Below are 16836 nucleotides of genomic sequence, written 5' to 3'. Positions count from 1 at the left end.
GAAATTCAATGTAGGGAAATGCAAGGTCATGCATATAGGGAGAAAGAACCCGATGTTCAGCTACCAAATGGGGGGATTAGTATTAGAGGGAAGTAACCTTGAAAGAGATTTGGGTGTACTGGTGGATACAACAATGAAGTCAACGGCGCAATGCGCAGCAGCCGCGAAGAAGGCGAACAGAATGTTGGGTATTATTAAAAATGGTATTACGACCAGAACGAAAGAAGTCATCCTGCCGTTGTATCGGGCAATGGTGCGCCCGCACCTGGAGTACTGTGTTCAGTATTGGTCACCGCACCTTAAGAAGGATATGGCAATACTTGAGAGGGTCCAGAGGAGAGCGACACGAATGATTAAGGGCATGGAAAACCTTTCATACACTAAAAGATTGGAGAAGCTGGAGCTCTTCTCCCTGGAAAAGCAGAGACTCAGAGGAGACATGATAGAGACCTACAAGATCATGAAGGGCATAGAGAAAGTGGAGAGAGCCAGATTCTTCAAACTTTCAAAACATAAAAGAACAAGAGGGCATTCGGAAAAATTGGAAGGGGACAGATTCAAAACAAATGCTAGGAAGTTTTTCTTTACTCAGCGGGTGGTGGACACCTGGAATGCGCTTCCAGAGGACGTAATAGGGCAGAGTACGGTACTGGGGTTTAAGAAAGGATTGGACAATTTCCTGTTGGAAAAGGGGATAGAGGGGTATAGATAGAGGATTATTACGCAGGTTCTGGACCTGTTGGGCCGCCGCGTGAGCGGACTGCTGGGCACGATGGACCTCAGGTCTGACCCGGCAGAGGCATTGCTTATGTGCTTATGTGCTTATGTGTTCGTATTTTCCAGAGTTTGCAATCACTTTGATGGCAGTATTTTGTACTAACTAAGCGCCTGATATCTTTCTGACAGATTCCCCGATATAAGGAGTTACAATAATCTATTTTCGAGATGATAAGTGAATGAATTAAAAAAAAAGATCTCAATCAACGCCTAGGTTAGAAAGATACAAATGTTCCCAGATCTGGCAAAAGATACACAAAGGCGTAGAAAAGAGTTTCTATTATTAAAACCTGGAGTTTGGGCTCTTGGGGGAACTTTTTATCTCCGTCATCCCTGCAAATACAATATAATTCCCAGAAATATGTTTTCTTTGAGCCAAACCAGCTGACGGCCTTTCTTTTTTGTCCCCCCTGAAGAAGGGAAAGAAATGAGGGCTTTAAGATATTAGACGCCTGAATATCAGTTAACCACGTTCCACGTATCTTTAGCTAATATTTTCTTGTTATTCCGTTTATATTACATCATGGATCTTATAGTGGACTTGAGAGATTATGCAATATTTTATATTGAATCTTTTATGCAGTCCATATCAAATTTTTGCACCTCTCCCTACTGTTTTTATCCTTAAATGTTTCTTTTATATTGAATTGTATTTCTTCCCATTACCTTACCTATTGTCATCACGTATGTTTATTGTTTTATTGTATATGTTTAGTCATGTTACGTGTTTTAGGCTATTTTTGACTTGTATTAAGTTGTTCTAAATATGTATTTTTACCCTAACTCTGTAATTGATGATGTACATCGCCTAGAACCTGGTATAGGCGATTAATCAAATCTTTTAATAAACTTGGAAACTTGGAAACATAAAATTAGTGAGATTTTTTGCTTTCTTTTGCTGTAATCACTTTCTGTACAAGTGTATCTTGATTTGTTATTTGAAATCTATAAATAAAAAAAATAAAAAGAAGATATGATGGCAGTAACTCAAACAATGCCCTATGTGCCAACATCAGAATCTTAAATTTAATTCTAAATTCCATTGGAAACCAATGGAATTTCAAATATAAATGTGTGCCCGACCTAGCAGCCGAATTGCAGCATTTTGTGCTGTTTGTATACGTTTCAAATGTCTTCCCCTCCCTCATAGTCATATATAACACCCACACTTGTAGCATCCGCTATAATAAAACCCTTAGCGCGCATGCGCAGTTGATACTCCGTGCGGCCGTGCTTCGTGATCCGTGTCGCCGCATGCGCAACAGAGTTGAACTCTGCCTGCGGCGGTTTCCCCAATCGCCCTCCCTCAGCGACGCTGCAAGCGTCACGCTGCCGACCGCATGGGTCCCTGCCCCACCCCCCGAAAAGGCCTGATGAAGCACCTGCGCACGCGGGAGAGTAGCCGGAGGCGGTCAAAAGCCACGGCTCCCAGACACAACCCACTCTTCCCGCGGCCCGGAACACCTACCCGACAACCCCGGACACCGAGCTCCACAGACACGCAGTGTGGGCAAACCAGCTCCCGCGGCCCCGGCAGAGGCCCCACACCAGGGTGCGTCGGCACCCGGTGCACAAGACAACTCCCCCGGGGCCCGAATCCCACCAGCGCCAGACGGAAATAGGGAAGGTAAAAGTGGAAATGGGAACCTGAATATGGATAGGTAAAGGGAAGGGAGAAGGGCTACTGTTGGACAGGGGGGAGGTAATAGGAAGGGAGGCCTGCTGCTGGACAGGGGGAGCAAGGAAGAGGTGCTGCTGGATGGGGGGGGGTAACAGGAAGGGAGAAGGCCTACTGCTGGACAGGGAGAAAGAAAGAAAGAAAGAAAAAAAGAAAGAAAGAAAGAATTAACTACAAATCTATTCTAGCACCCGTTAATGTAACGGCCTAAAAAACTAGTATGATATAAATGAGCTATAACATATGCATGTTTGAAGTCATTTCAAAGTTTTGGTTTAATCCTCTTTCTAATACAATGGAGGGATCCTCTGTGTTTATCCCAGATCCCAGCCTCTGAGTTATCAAGAGAAAGGAGTCACTTTGGTCTCTCTGACCTTTTTGCTTCGATGGTGGCACCTTGGCACAGAGGGGCAACTGTCTCTCCCCCTCCTATCTCTGCCAGCTTCTTCAACTGAGATGTCTGATGTGTGGAGGAGAGAAATGAGCAGTAGAGGCCTGGAATCGCATTCCAAGATAATAAGGGGAGGGATTTTGCTCTCCCTGGCAAGGGAGGAAGGGAGAGGGACAGTCTGGTGCACCGTGAAGCTTACAATTAGGAAGTCAGCGAGATCGTCCGCTGGGAGAAGGGGCTGCTCAGCTCTCACAGTCCAAGCTTTTCCTTGGAAGGCAACCAACAGGGAACAGGAAGGAAGTTCAAGGACAGGTAAAAAACTTGTTGGCAAGACGATCCAGCGGCCACTGTTCTTATACGAGCACTTGCAAGAGGGTAACAAAACTTTTGCTGCCGCTGCCACCAGCGTACACTCTGCAGTCATGTCCGACACGGAGGGCCACAGCACGGGGGAAGGCCGGGGCCATGGGTCACTGCCACCCCCGTATGGAATCCCAGGGGCTTACCATCTGGAACTGCGGAGCTCGCTGGACTGCTGGGCCTGCGCCGTGCTGGTCACTGCCCAGAACCTGTTAGTGGGAGTCATAAATGCCACTCTACTGATTGCTGTCTTCAGTGTCTTCCTGATGCCCGCAGCTGCCATGCTATTCTATGGATTCCTGTGTCACAGCAAGGTGAGGGCTCACTTATTACTTCTTTCCAAGCCATGAACTCACTGACCCCCTCCTCATATCACAAATATGTTCTTGTCGCAGTAAGATAAGATAAGCCGCTTCTATCGTCCTGTGCCCCCTCCCCACTCTTTATAGTCCAAATGTCACAGGAAGGGCCGGGTTTGTTCATTTTGCTGCTCCTCCATCAGAACTAGGGTGCAGAGAGGGCTGCATGAATCCAGGGCTTGCTCAAGAAACCTTTGTGCTGCAGCTGGGGCTGGGATGCAGGAAGGAAAGCACGCAGCCTTTATCTTTAGAAAGCGGCCGTATTGCAGCCAGGGTGCAGGGATGGATGCACAGAGCCAGTGCAGAGGTGTGTACAGGGGTGCATGCACCCAGCATGTCCCCAGGTCCTTTCTGCGATGCGGCCAGGACTGAGATGTCGCCATAGGCCTGGTGTGGACTGCAAGTAGATGATTGAGGGAAATGTTCATATAACAGGACTTGTTTCCTTAGGCAGGAAGACACATGGGAACTGCAAAACGGGGGGATATTTTCTACGCAGAGTGAGGTGAGGAGGCCCCAAGTGAGACCTGCAGGGCAGGATTAATTTGTCGAGGGCCCCTAGGCACACAAGTACACTGGGCCCCCTGCCCCCACCCCACCCCACCATGCACCTAGGCGGAAACAGGAAGTTGCGTCAGAGGGAAGCTGAGCACCGCTTGCACAATTACAGTTCCCGTTGCCTTTCTTACCCGCGTTGCTTGCTTGTTTTAATTTCCGTCGATGGGGGGAGCCGCGTTGCTGATTGGGGGGGGGGGGGTCCGCGTTGCCGATCGATGCTGGAGGGGCCCATCACCGTTTGGAAAAAACAATGTTGATGCCCTCCTTCATCGGGCCCCTCCTGACCATTTCGGGCCCTAGGCATGTGCCTACTTGGCCTATTGGATAATCCTGTCCTGGAGACCGGCTACTCCAACTCGGATGAGCCCAGCTGTGTTTTTATCCAAGAGTTGACGGTTCATCAAATCCTCTGCCCACTGCCACATATGTAACAAACCAGACGTGCATGTATAGTTCAAAAATAGATGGCACTTGTATTAAACTGCAGTCAAAAGGTACGGGGGAAATATACTTGCTTCAATATAGAAACTGGGAAAAAAATGGGTCAAATAACAAATCATAACCCAGTAATGTTGTCCTAAAAAAAATCTCTTCAAAGATACATTCTTTCAACTATATAATTGTATGCTCAGAGACCCGAAGACCAGTTGGGGGGAACACCCCCACGTACTAGGGCTCACCATCCAATCATTACATTCCACTTGCAAAATCTTATTAATCTTCTCAAAAAGGTGTTCTAATTCATCAAAATAGAATGTTATTTCAAGTTGGCGCTTATCTCATAGATTTCTTGGGTCCCGACTCGGACCATGTTTCGCGGGCTGCTTCAGGGAACCCGACTCCGAAACTCAAAATTTTTATAACACCGAGTTGCGGAGTCGGGTGGGTTCCCTGAAGCAGTTAACTTTGAGAGACCGAAGGTGTTATAATCATTTTTGAGTCAATTCTCGCAAACAAACAAAGGTTTTACTGTATATCGCAAACTCTGTGCCTCCTGAGATTTCAGGTGTGCCGTGGCACACTGAGGAGGAGGAGAGGTGCCAGCCGACTGCCTCCAGGACATGCCTCTCAGTCGGCGCCCTACTGCAGCAGAAACCTCCGCCTAAAATTCAAGGCATTTCTGAGTGTTTTATTTTTCAACAGAACGGAGCTCCAGCGCATCGAGCTCTCAATTAATGAAACTCCAGAATTTATTGAGCCAACAGCTCAGCGGTTCAAAGACTTTGGCCTCCCTGTACGAAACTGCGATAGCAGTTTCCAACGCGGGGAGCTGCGCTGAATGGCCCGCACTGCTCCCAACGCTCATCGAGTTCCTGTGAGGGTAGGGAGCGGCGTGGGTCATTCGGTGCGGCTCCCCGCGCTAGAAACTGCTATCGCAGTTTCGTAAAAGGGGGGGTTTGTGAATGTGTCAAGGTTGAAGGAAGGCACTTTGAACACAAATTATGAACTAAGAAAACCCCCCACCCCATTACACTACATGTATTTTCAAAGGTCCTACTAAATAACATAAGAACATAAGAATTGCCTCTGTCGGGTCAGACCGGAGGTCCATCGTGCCCGGCAGTCCGCTCACGCGGCGGCCCCTCAGGTCCAGGACCTGATAGTGCTCCTACCCTAAAACTCACATACACTTTTCGATTTTGTCCTGTAGAGTAACCTTCTATCTATACCCTGCAATCCCCTTCGCTTCCAGGAAGTCATCCAGTCCCTTTTTGAAACCCAGTATTGTACTCTGTCCTATTACCTCATTTGGAAGAGTGTTCCAGGTGTCTACCACCCTCTGAGTGAAGAAAAACTTCCTTGCATTCGTTTTGAATCTGTCCCCTCTCAGCTTTTCTGAATGACCTCTTGTTTTTGTTGTCCCCACTAGTCTGAAGAATCTGTCCCTCTCCACCTTCTCTATGCCTTTCATGATTTTATACATCTGTATCATGTCTCCTCTCAGTCTCCGCTTTTCCAGGGTAAAGAGCCCCAGTTTGTCTAACCTTTCGGCATATGAAAGGTTCTCCATTCCTTTTATCATCCTAGTTGCTCTCCTCTGGACCCTCTCAAGTATCGCCATGTCTTGTTTGAAGAACTGCAAAGTATTTTGAAACTATGTAAGAGGGGTGTCCAACCTGCGGCCCCGTGAAGTATTTTGTGCGGCCCTAGTCGAGGGCGATGCCGTTATTTTCCTCTGCTGCTCCCGGGTGTTTACCGTCTTGCCGGCTCCCTCCTCTGTCTTGCTGCAGCGTTTGCAAGTTTGTGCGGCCCCAGAAACATTTTTTTTTCGGCCAATGCGGCCCAGGGAAGCCAAAAGGTTGGACACCTCTGAAAGGAGTCTGTTTTTTTTCTGGACACTGTGTATAAGTTATACGAGTCACCTGGATATACACCCATGGCTCATCCATGCTCATATGCCCCCACTTCCTGCAATTATAAGCTATAGCACTTAGGGGTTACCTTTTAGAATTCATGCTTAAATAGTAATTAATTCACTATATGACTTTTATAAATCCAAAAACTGTATATTACTTGTATGCTATCCAATGCTAAAATGTTCACTCACACTAACTAGTTTATTTGCAATTTTTTCACTCATCGTTTCCAAACCCCCGCAGCTCCTTGTGACCCTGGGCAAGTCACTTAATCCCCTCATTGCCCCAGGTACACTAGATAGAGTTTGAGCCCGCCGGGACAGAGAGGGAAATATGATAAAGTGCCTGAACGTAAATCACTTAGGATAATAAAATAAATAAACCACAATCTTACCAAACAAAATCTAAACTAGGAGGTATCATAAGGTCATAAGGAGTCAAATCATAGGACCTCCTATAACTTGTGGTATTTCAGGTCCGCATCCTGAAAAACCATTATTTTATGTTCAAATCTGTTTTATTATAAACAAAATAGATAATACAAACAACAGAGTCTAGGTCAGTCAAGAAACGATCAAGAGGTCTAGTATAATGCAACCCTTCCATACCCCCCCAAAACTACCCTATCAAAACAAAACATGTAGGTTTCATAAACGCCAGGGGCCTGTACTCTTGTGGCCCCTGGGTCATCCAAAAGGTTTGGCTCAAAAAAAGGAAGAAAAGCTGTGTTTGGTACTGAACTAGAGCTCGATAACCAGCAGACCGCCTACGAGATTGTGTTCAAAATGAGGCTATGCCCTCTAGGGGACAAAGAAGTTAGATAAGCGCCCCAAATGAGTAAAAAACAACTACGCCTGCACGGGCGGCCTATCGCCTCATGGCCCTCCCACAAGGCCAGGTTGTGCACCATAGATCTCCATCCCCAAAAGAAGGGTGGCTTGGACACCATCCAAGACTGTAAGCAGGGCAGGATTAACCAATAGGCCAACTAGGCACATGCCTAGGGCCCGAAATGGTCAGGGGGGCCCGATGAAGAAGGGTATCAACATTGTTTTTTTCCTAAATGGTGAAGGGCCCCTCCAGCATCGATCGGCAACGCGGACCCCACCCCAATCGGCAACGCAGCCCCCCCCCCATTGACAGAAAATAAGACAAGCAAGCAATGCGGGTAAGAAAGGCAACGGGAACTGTAATAGCGTAAGCGTAGCTGCTTGCCCATAGCTTCCCTCTGACGCAGCTTCCTGTTTCCATCTGGGCGCATGATGGGGTAGGACAGGGGGGCCCAGTGTACTTGGGTCCCTAGGGGCCCTCGACAAATTAATCCTGCCCTGACTGTAACATACATTTACGAGCAAGGAGACACACCTTACGACACCAGAGGGAACCCCCTTTAGGCAAACCTCTGAAAGCTCTGCATAACCATTATTTTAATCATATATACCCATCCCTCCTTTCCATCCCTTATGCCGGTCTCACCCAATCTTTCTCGAGCTGGGGCACACTAAACCTAGTCTCCGCGGCTTGAGACACCCAGAAGTGCGCAACGTCGCTGTGATGACATCACGTGCGCACGTGACAGCCGGCGGTGGGGAGTGCCTGCGAGGAAAAGGGCCGGAGATCGCTGCAAGAGATCTTGTCCAGCCTTCTTCGAATGTGAACCACCTAGAAGTCTTTCGACTATGGCGGTAAGGGAAGAATAAAGTTATTATTATTATTATTATTAAAATGCTTCCAAAAAGTCCAGAACTCAGCAATTCGACTCCTATACAACCTCAGCTACCAGGACCCCATTACTCCAGCGCTCTATGCAGCTCACTGGTTACCAGTCAAAAAGCGATGCATCTTCAAAGCCCTGGTCTTGACACACAAGAGATTCTACCCCCAAAAAACCCAGCCTACATAGCATCCAAGCTACGCCCCCTCCGCTCCAAAGCAGAACAAAGATCCCTCCGAATGAGTACGGCATACAAAAGATCCTACAGCCATTTCCTACCTCAGCTACGGAACCGACCACCCACACAGATCAGGTCGCTAGACTCACTAATGACCTTCCGTAGAGCAGTAAAGACCTTCCTCTTCCTCCAATCGGGCCATTAAAAACTATCTCCTCAATAGACTTCTCCTCGTACTCTTCGCTATGACCAGTCTGGTCTCTAGAATAAGCTCTGTTATTGTCTACTGTCACCTATTTGTTGTCATGACTAGTCTGTCTTCAAACGATTGTGAATGTCTACTTGTAACCCATTCTGAGCTTCTGGGAGAACGGGATAGAAATCGAAATAAATAAATAAATAAGGAGAGCCGCCGGCTGAGAGGCTCGTCCGGTAGGCAGTCAGCTGGCACCGGTGCCTCTCCTCCTCCCCAGTGTGCCGCAGCACACCTGAAATCTCAGGAGGCACAGTGTTTGCGATATACAGTAAAACCTTTGTTTGCGAGAATAATTCGTTCCGAAAGCACTCGTATATCAAAGCGAATTTCCCCATATGAAATAATGGAAACTAAGACGATGCATTCTACCACCCAAAAACTTTAATACAAAATACTATACATCCTCGTATTGCAAGACCTCGCTCGTTTAGAACAGTCAGTACACTCTTGGAGCGTCGGAGAGAGAAGAACCATCGGCTCAGTTGTGATGATGTGACGCGTGTATACTGTTTGCACTTATATTGTTGGGCATTCTTTTTTTTTTTTTTCAGACGACACGTAGACTATCAGTTGTACGCCTCACTTTGTGCTTGTAGGGACACCTATTTACACCTGCCATTGATATGGCAAAATTGGTCATGCCTAAACTTAGGCGCACTTATTATTTTTTTTTTTTTAATTATTATTTTTTATTGTTTTCAATTATACTATCAAGTATCAACTTGTACAGAAAGGAATTTTAAGCAGAAAAATCTTTACATAGCAACATAAAATTAAAAAGAAAATAGTACATGCTTAAATGTTGGGCATTATCAAAAAAGGTATCACTACCAGAACCAAGGAAGTTATCCTCCCGCTGTATAGGGCGATGGTGCGACCGCATCTGGAGTACTGCGCTCAGTACTGGTTGCCGTACCTTAAGAAGGATATGGCGATTCTCGAGAGGGTCCAGAGGAGAGCGACAAAAATGATAAAGGGCATGGAAAACCTCTCATATGCTGAGAGGCTGGAGAAGCTGGGGCTCTTCTCCCTGGAAAAGCGGAGATTAGAGGGGATATGATAGAAACTCATAAGATCATGAAGGGTATAGTGAAGGTAGAGAGGGACAGATTCTTCAGACTAGCAGGGGCAGCAAAAACTAGAGGGCACTTAAAAAAATTGAAGGGAGATAGGTTCAAAACAAATGCTAGGAAGTTCTTCTTCACGCAGAGGGTGGTGAACACCTGGAATACGCTTCCAGAGGAGGTGGTAGAGCAGAGTACGACTTTGGGGTTCAAAAGGGGATTGGACGAGTTCATGAAGGAAAAGGGGATCCATGGGTACAATTAGAGGGTTACTATACAGTACAGAAGGCTGTAAAGTAATAGAATAGTAGAGTAATAGATCACTACAGGTCATTGACCTGGGGGGCCACCGCGGGAGCGGACTGCAGGGCGTGATGGACCTATGGTCTGACTCAGCAGCGGCAATGCTTATGTGCTTATATGTGCTTAAGTCCTCTATTGAATCATGAGATCCAAGATTTAACATAATGGGAATAATAATAATGGAAATTGAAAGAAGAAGAGACACCACTAAACTGTCTGAACTCCAAGGCTACCTTATTTCTACTTTAGTCAGGGCTTTAGGCTCAGATTTTTCTTTTTCCTCCTTTTCCCGTTGCGATAGCGATAGGAAAGTCGTCAGTTGCGAGGGTTCAAAGAAAACATATTTTTGAGAGGAATAATATATAACACATTTGCAAGGATGGCGTAAATAAAATGTCGCCCCCCCCCCCCCCCATAGCTAAAATGCTAGGTCGTAACAATAGAAATTCTCTCCTTCGTCTCTGGGTGTCTCTAGCTAAATCCTTCTGTTTATTTTTGAAGACTTGGGCGCACTTATGCTGACTGATGCTAGCATCCAATCAAAGCCCCGGCACGATTCCCAATCTTTTAAAGCAGGGGTGTCTAACCTGTGGCCCCGTGAAGTATTTTGTGCGGCCCCGGTCGAGGGAGATGCAGTGTTTTTCCTCTACTGCCCCCCGGGTGTTTACTGTCTCGCCGGCTCCCTCCTCTGTTTTGCTGCCGCGTTTACGCGGCCCCAGAAACATTTTTTTCCGGCCAATGCGGCCCAGGGAAGCCAAAAGGTTGGACACCCCTGTTTTAAAGCATTAAAGCAATTTTGAACAAGAAGAATGGTGTTAATAATCAGACCTCTACCCTGATGTAGGAAGCAAAACACTGGCCGTTGTTCGGTGAAGCAATTGCAGTGCAAGTTAACTTAGATAAGAACATAAGAATTGACGCTGCTGGGTCAGACCAATGGTCCATCCTACCCAGTAGTCCGCTCACGTGGCGGCCCCAAGGTCAAGACCAGTGCTCCAAATGAGTCCAGTCTCACCAGTTTAGCAAGAACTTGTCCAACTTTGTCTTGAAACCCTGGAGGGTGTCTTCCCCTATAACAGACTCCGGAAGAGCATTCCAGTTTTCCACCACTCTCTGGGTGAAGAAGAACTTCCTTACGTTTGTACAGAATTTTTCCCCTTTTAACTTTAGAGACTGCCCTTTCGTTCTCTCTAGCTTGGAGAGGTTGAAAAACCTGTCTTTATCTACTTTGTTTTGAATCCTTGAAGGGTGTTTTCCCCTATAACAGCCTCCGGAAGAGCGTTCCAGTTTTCCACCACTCTCTGGATGAAGAAGAGCTTCCTTACGTTTGTACGGAATCTATCCCCTTTTAACTTCAGAGAGTGCCCTCTCATTCTCTCTACCTTGGAGATGGTGAACAACCTGTCTTTATCTGCTAAGTCTATTCCCTTCATTATATTGAACGTTTCGATCATGTCCCCTCTCAGTCTCCTCTTTTCAAGGGAGAAGAGGCCCAGTTTCTCCAATCTCTCGCTGTTGGGAAATTATTCACAGTAATCACAGTGAAGGCAAGACTCCAATGGTAAAATGGGCAGTTGTGTTTGAATCCCAGAAGTGGGTTTTACAGCCTTATCCAGAGGATTTCTAAACGCCAGAAACCATGGCGTAGCAAGGGTAAGCAGCGTCCGGGTCGGTGGAGCCCCTCTCCCGCCCTCTTCCCTGCCCCTTCCCTATCTCTTTTCCCTAGCAACTTGCTGCCCGCGTCGGCTTCGGCACTCTTTCCGACATCACGTCACAGGCGCGAGTCCTGTACGTGACATCGGAGAGAATGTCGATGCCGACAGCAAGTTAAACAGGTACAGGAGAAGGGATGGGACATTTGTGCGGCAGGGGGAGGAAGGGTGCCAGCGCCCTGAGTAAGACCATGCCCAGGGCGGACCGCCACACATCCCCCCCGCACCGCCCTTACTATGGCACTGGCCGGAAAGTGATATGTGAATGTTATTTATGGGAGGTTTCACTCATAAGTTTAAAAGATTATGAATTGCGCTGGGGCTTTGATTGGATACTACCCCGTTTCCCTGAAAATAAGCCCTACCCCGAAAATAAGCTCAAGTTAAGTTCGACCTCCGAAGCCCCCTCCCCCTCTCGAATGTACCCGCCACTCCCTGACATTAGTGCTGCCTGATTTGCTGAAAAAATTGGACTCGTCGATTCAGCAACCCCCACCCCTGCTGCTTTAGAAGGCCTCAGAGCGGAGGTATGTCAGTCTCACGGTGGGAGGGTCGGTGGGGTTCTGCTGTACAGGGGGTGGGAGGGAGGGATATAAAGATGCTGCATAAGGGGATGGATGAGAGGGGAGGAAAGATGCTGCACATGGGGGGGATAGGAAAGAGAAAGAATTGAGGTGGAGGAGAGGAAGGGAGAGATAATTGTTGTACATGAAAAAAAAAGGCATCCCCAAAAGCCCTAGTGCATTTTTTGGACCCAAAATTAATATAAGACACTTTCTTATTTTCGGCGAAACATAGTAGTTGTTTGACCTTGAACCAGAAATAATTGGACTCTTGGAAAACCGTTGATGACTTATGGTAGCAGCATGTTGAATGGAGACACCAATATATAGAATTTCGTGACCTCCTCTGGGAAAAGGTGACTGAAGTAGTGGATCCAAAATGTTGAGAATGACCAAGGCTGCCCACTGGATCCAGATTTGCAGGACGGGGTTGATCCAGTTCTGGGTTTACCCAAAAGCATGCTGGGATTTGTAGTCTTGCTCTTCTTAGGAAATGCAACGGGAACATCAGAACTACAGGGTCCTGGCCCTGGCCCTGGCCTCAATCAACCCTGTCCTGTGAATCTGGATCTGGTCGACGGCCTTACGAATGACTGATTTTTCATGTTATGGGTCCATAAGCAAGTCTGCAAAAGTTCCACGTCTGAACTTCTGTAATTTTTTTAAAAAATTTTTCACATATAAGGATGGGATTTGGACAATTGTGTACTCTTAACATAATTCTTTAAAACCTCTTTTTTTGTTTCAGGTAACTTTAATGTCCTTTTCCCCAAGATGGTTACATATGTGAGCTACTAACAGATACAGTCCTTCTGTTCTTAAGTCTTCTATAGAGCCCAGAGCCTAGAGATGGGGGGAAGAGAAATTGTAACACTACTTCAAACTAACTAAGGGTAGGGACACAACCAATCACCATTTATCCTCAAAATGCGCCCTAAATAGAACATTTGAGGGTCTAATGGGACACTGCAAGGCCATCCATACAACACACATACACCCACAGTCTGAAAAAAAGAAGACACTAAAAAAAAAACCGAAAAAGTGGTGAAAAAGCCTCAGTTAAGCTTCATATGGCTAAAAAAACTTCAGTTATGTGTCTTTATTACCGTATTTTCACGTAGATAACGCGCACCCGTGTAAAACGCGCACACGGGTATAGCGCACGGGGAACACAAATTTAAGTAATAAAATGATAATATAGCGCGCCCACGCGTATACCGCGCATGCTAAAACCTCCTCCCACCTACTCCGAACCCGCATCCTCCCCCCCCCCCGCTCGCGTCACCCCTCCCTCCCACTCTGATCCGAGATAATCTGATCCGGCATTCCCCCTGCGAACCGGCATGCCAGTTCGCAGGGGGAATGCCAGATCAGAAGGTAAAAAAAAAATTGTAAAACGCGCTCACACGTATAACGCGCATGGTTATGCACGGTTTGTAAAATCGTGTATAACGCGCGCGTTATATGCGTGAAAATACGGTACATCAAAAACAGTGACAAACCACCTCACATCCAGCACGCCAAAATCTAACATACGAACATTGTGTGAAAAAAGATTGCAGTCCAGAGGCACAAGTCAGAAATTGCCAAGAACTTCTGTAGCAAAGCCTCCCTGGCCCAGGAATTTAGGAAAGAGAAATCCGCGAGATGTTGTGCTCTGTGACAGGAGTCTCTGCCCAGGAAAAGGATCTAGATGTCATCGCTGAAAATACATCGAAACCCTCAACCCGATGAGCAGCAAATAGAATGTTAGGAATCAGGAAAGGAATGGAAAACAAAGATGAAAATGTTATAACGCCATTGTATTGCTCTATGGCACGGCCGTACCCCAAACACTGTGCAGCTCTGGTCATCATATCTCAACAAAGATATAGTGGAATTAGAAAAGAGACAGAGAAGGGCAACAAAAACGATTAAAGGGTTGGGTTGACTTCCCTATGAGGAGAGGCTAAAGTGGCTAGGGCTCTTCAGCTTGGAGAAGAGACGGTGCAGGGGTGATATGATAGAGGCCTGTGGAAAGGGTAGATGTGAATGGCTTCCAAAAATATTAGGACTAGGGGACATGCGATGAAGCTACTAAGTAGTAGATTTAAAACAAACTGGAGAAAATATTTCTTCACACAACGTGTAATTAAACTCTGGAATTCGTTGCTGGAGAATGTGGTGAAATCAGTTAGCTTAGCGGGGTTTAAAAAAGGTTTGGTTAATTTCCTGAAAGAGAAGTCTTTATGCCATTATTGAGTTAGCTTGGGGAAATCCACTGCTTATTCCTAAGATAAGCAGCACAAAATCTGTTTTACTACTTGGGGTCTAGCTGGGACCTGGGTTGGCCACCTTTGAAAACAGGATGCTGGGCTTGATGGACCTTCGGTCTGTCCCAATAAGTGACGGGACTAAATTGCGCGCCGACAACTGAGCGCAAGGTTGACGGCGCACCGAAGAAAAGCACTATTTTAAAGGGCTCCGACGGGAGGTGTTGGGGGGGGAACTTTACTTAACAGACATTGCGCTGGCGTTGTGGGGGGTTTGGAGGGTTGTAACCCCCCACATTATACTTAAAACTGAACTTTTTCCCTAAAAAAACAGGCAAAAAGTTCGGTTTCAAGTATAATGAGGGGGGTTACAACCCCCCAAACCCCCCCACAACGCCAGCGCGATGTCTGTTAAGTAAAATGGGGGGGGGGGGTTCCCCACCAACACCCCCCGTCGGAACCCTTTAAAATAGTGCTTTTCTTCGGCGCGCCGTCAACCTTGCGCTCAGTTGTCGGCAGCGCCGTTGTCTCGCGCGATTTTGTCTATGAACCGTCCCAATATGGCAATTCTTATGTTAATACCAGTGGCTCTGACTTTGATTTCTTTGTATGTGGGGAATATATCCAACTGTGCAGATGTGACCTGAGTTTGGGATAAAGGTCTGAACTCTCTGTGCCTCCCAGTGCTCATCACTGCAGTGGTACTAGATACAGAAGTGATGAGAAGTTGGGTATGCTCGGGGTGGGTGGATAACTGAGGCACTGTTAAAATCTCCTCTCACTTCCCTTTTCCTTTCTTTCTGTTTCCCCTCCCCAGTTCCTGAAGGCAAAAGGCCCATACTGCGTTCACCTCCCCAACGATGCCAGTTCTACGGCCCTGCTGGTGGTGGGCTTCGCCCTGTTGATCCCCCTGCTGGTCCTGGCACTCGCCGCCTACTGCCGCCTGGCTCGCCACTTGCAGCTGGGCGCCTGCTTCGTGCCCTACACCAAGGCCGTGTACCGCAACCTGCCTGCGGCGCAGTACTACAGTCTGGGCTGCTGCGCCCTCAGGAGCTCTAACAGCGACAAGGTGTGGGTGTGAGAGGGGGGGGAGAGAAGCAAGGTGGGCGGGGAAATTCTCTCCCTCCCTGAGAATCCATACCTCATCCAAGACATTCCACAAAAGGAGGAGCCTTGCCGATGCTAGGGGCAGTCTACTGGAGTGCGGTCGTTCACGTGCAACGCATACCTCGGAGACCTTACCTCTGGCTCACCTTCAGACTCTACCCAGCCTCCTGCCCTGAGCCCCGTGCTCTTCCCTAGAAATAGCCAGTTCTTATTACAAGCAGAACTATCTTCCATAATTGCAATCCATTGTCAACAGTAACTTGAAAATTCACTGTGGATACTCAGAAAATCCAACGCCGGCTTCAATTCTAATCTGCTTCTTCTGCTTATAAGAACTAATTGGAATTATTTTCTTATCATCTTTAAATTCTTCCCTTCCGCCCCGCCAGCATATGTCATTTCTGACTAAATACGCTCTGGAACTCGGATTATACCTTATTAATATTAGCAGTGGATATTCTTAAAGACGGTGCCCACGTAGCATGTTTCTGGTGGTTTTGCCTGTTAACCTGTACCATAACACGTTTTTTGAAATACTTTTCAGAGGGGGCATGTCACCAGGTGGAGAGTGGCTATTGAGTGGAGGTTAAAACTCCTCAGCGCCCTGAGGTTGAGGGTTCAAACCCACGCTGTTCCTTGTGACCCTGGGAAAGTCACTTAACCCCCCCCCCCCCCCCTGTTACCCCAGGTACATTAGATAGATTGTGAACCCATCAGGACAGAGAGGGAAAAATGCTTGAGTACCTGAATAAATTCATGTCAACCATTCTGAGTTCCCCTGGGAGAACAGCATAAAAAATTGAACAAATAAATAGTGTGACAAGTTTCAGCCTCTGATAACCAGAGCTGGTTTTGTGACATCATAATGCCTCATTCCACCAATGCCTGAGAGCCAACCTCAGCAGTGATGTCACAATGGCTTCATTGACTTGTACTTGGCTCAATTCTACTACATTTTGATTTCTAGAGTGGCGCAGTGGTTAAAGCTACCCTGGGGTTGTGGGTTCCAACCCCCGCTTGGCCAAGTCACTTAATCCCCCCATTGCCCCAGGTACGTGAGATAGATTGTGAGTCCACCAGGACAGACAGAGAAAAATGCTTGAGTACCTGAATAAATTCATGTAAATCGTCCTGAGCTCCCTGGGGAGAACAGCATAGAAAATGGAATAAATAAACTCACAGGAGGTGTGGCCTAGTGATTAGAGCA

The 16836-nt window shown here is 47.0% G+C and overlaps 1 protein-coding gene across 2 annotated transcripts; it reads left to right on the top strand.

The window, feature by feature from the left end:
- The first annotated feature begins 3034 nt into the window (after window positions 1–3034).
- On the top strand, window positions 3035–16344 carry TMEM88 (transmembrane protein 88). Of its 2 annotated transcripts, none has more exons than XM_033925165.1 (2): window positions 3035–3520; window positions 15340–16344. In XM_033925165.1, exons 1-2 carry the CDS (start codon window positions 3269–3271, stop codon window positions 15601–15603), a joined length of 516 nt encoding a protein of 171 aa, XP_033781056.1. In that variant the 5' UTR covers window positions 3035–3268; the 3' UTR covers window positions 15604–16344. The 2 variants fall into 2 exon arrangements, with proteins under 2 accessions (XP_033781056.1, XP_033781057.1); XM_033925166.1 differs by lacking the exon at window positions 3035–3520 and adding an exon at window positions 7971–8165.
- The last annotated feature ends 492 nt before the right edge of the window (window positions 16345–16836 follow it).

Source organism: Geotrypetes seraphini, chromosome 16 (assembly GCF_902459505.1).
Source record: "Geotrypetes seraphini chromosome 16, aGeoSer1.1, whole genome shotgun sequence".
In the NCBI taxonomy this organism is placed as follows: Eukaryota; Metazoa; Chordata; class Amphibia; order Gymnophiona; family Dermophiidae; genus Geotrypetes; species Geotrypetes seraphini.
The sequence above is the reverse complement of the archived record's forward strand: the minus strand, read 5'-3'. Positions and strand labels throughout refer to the sequence as shown.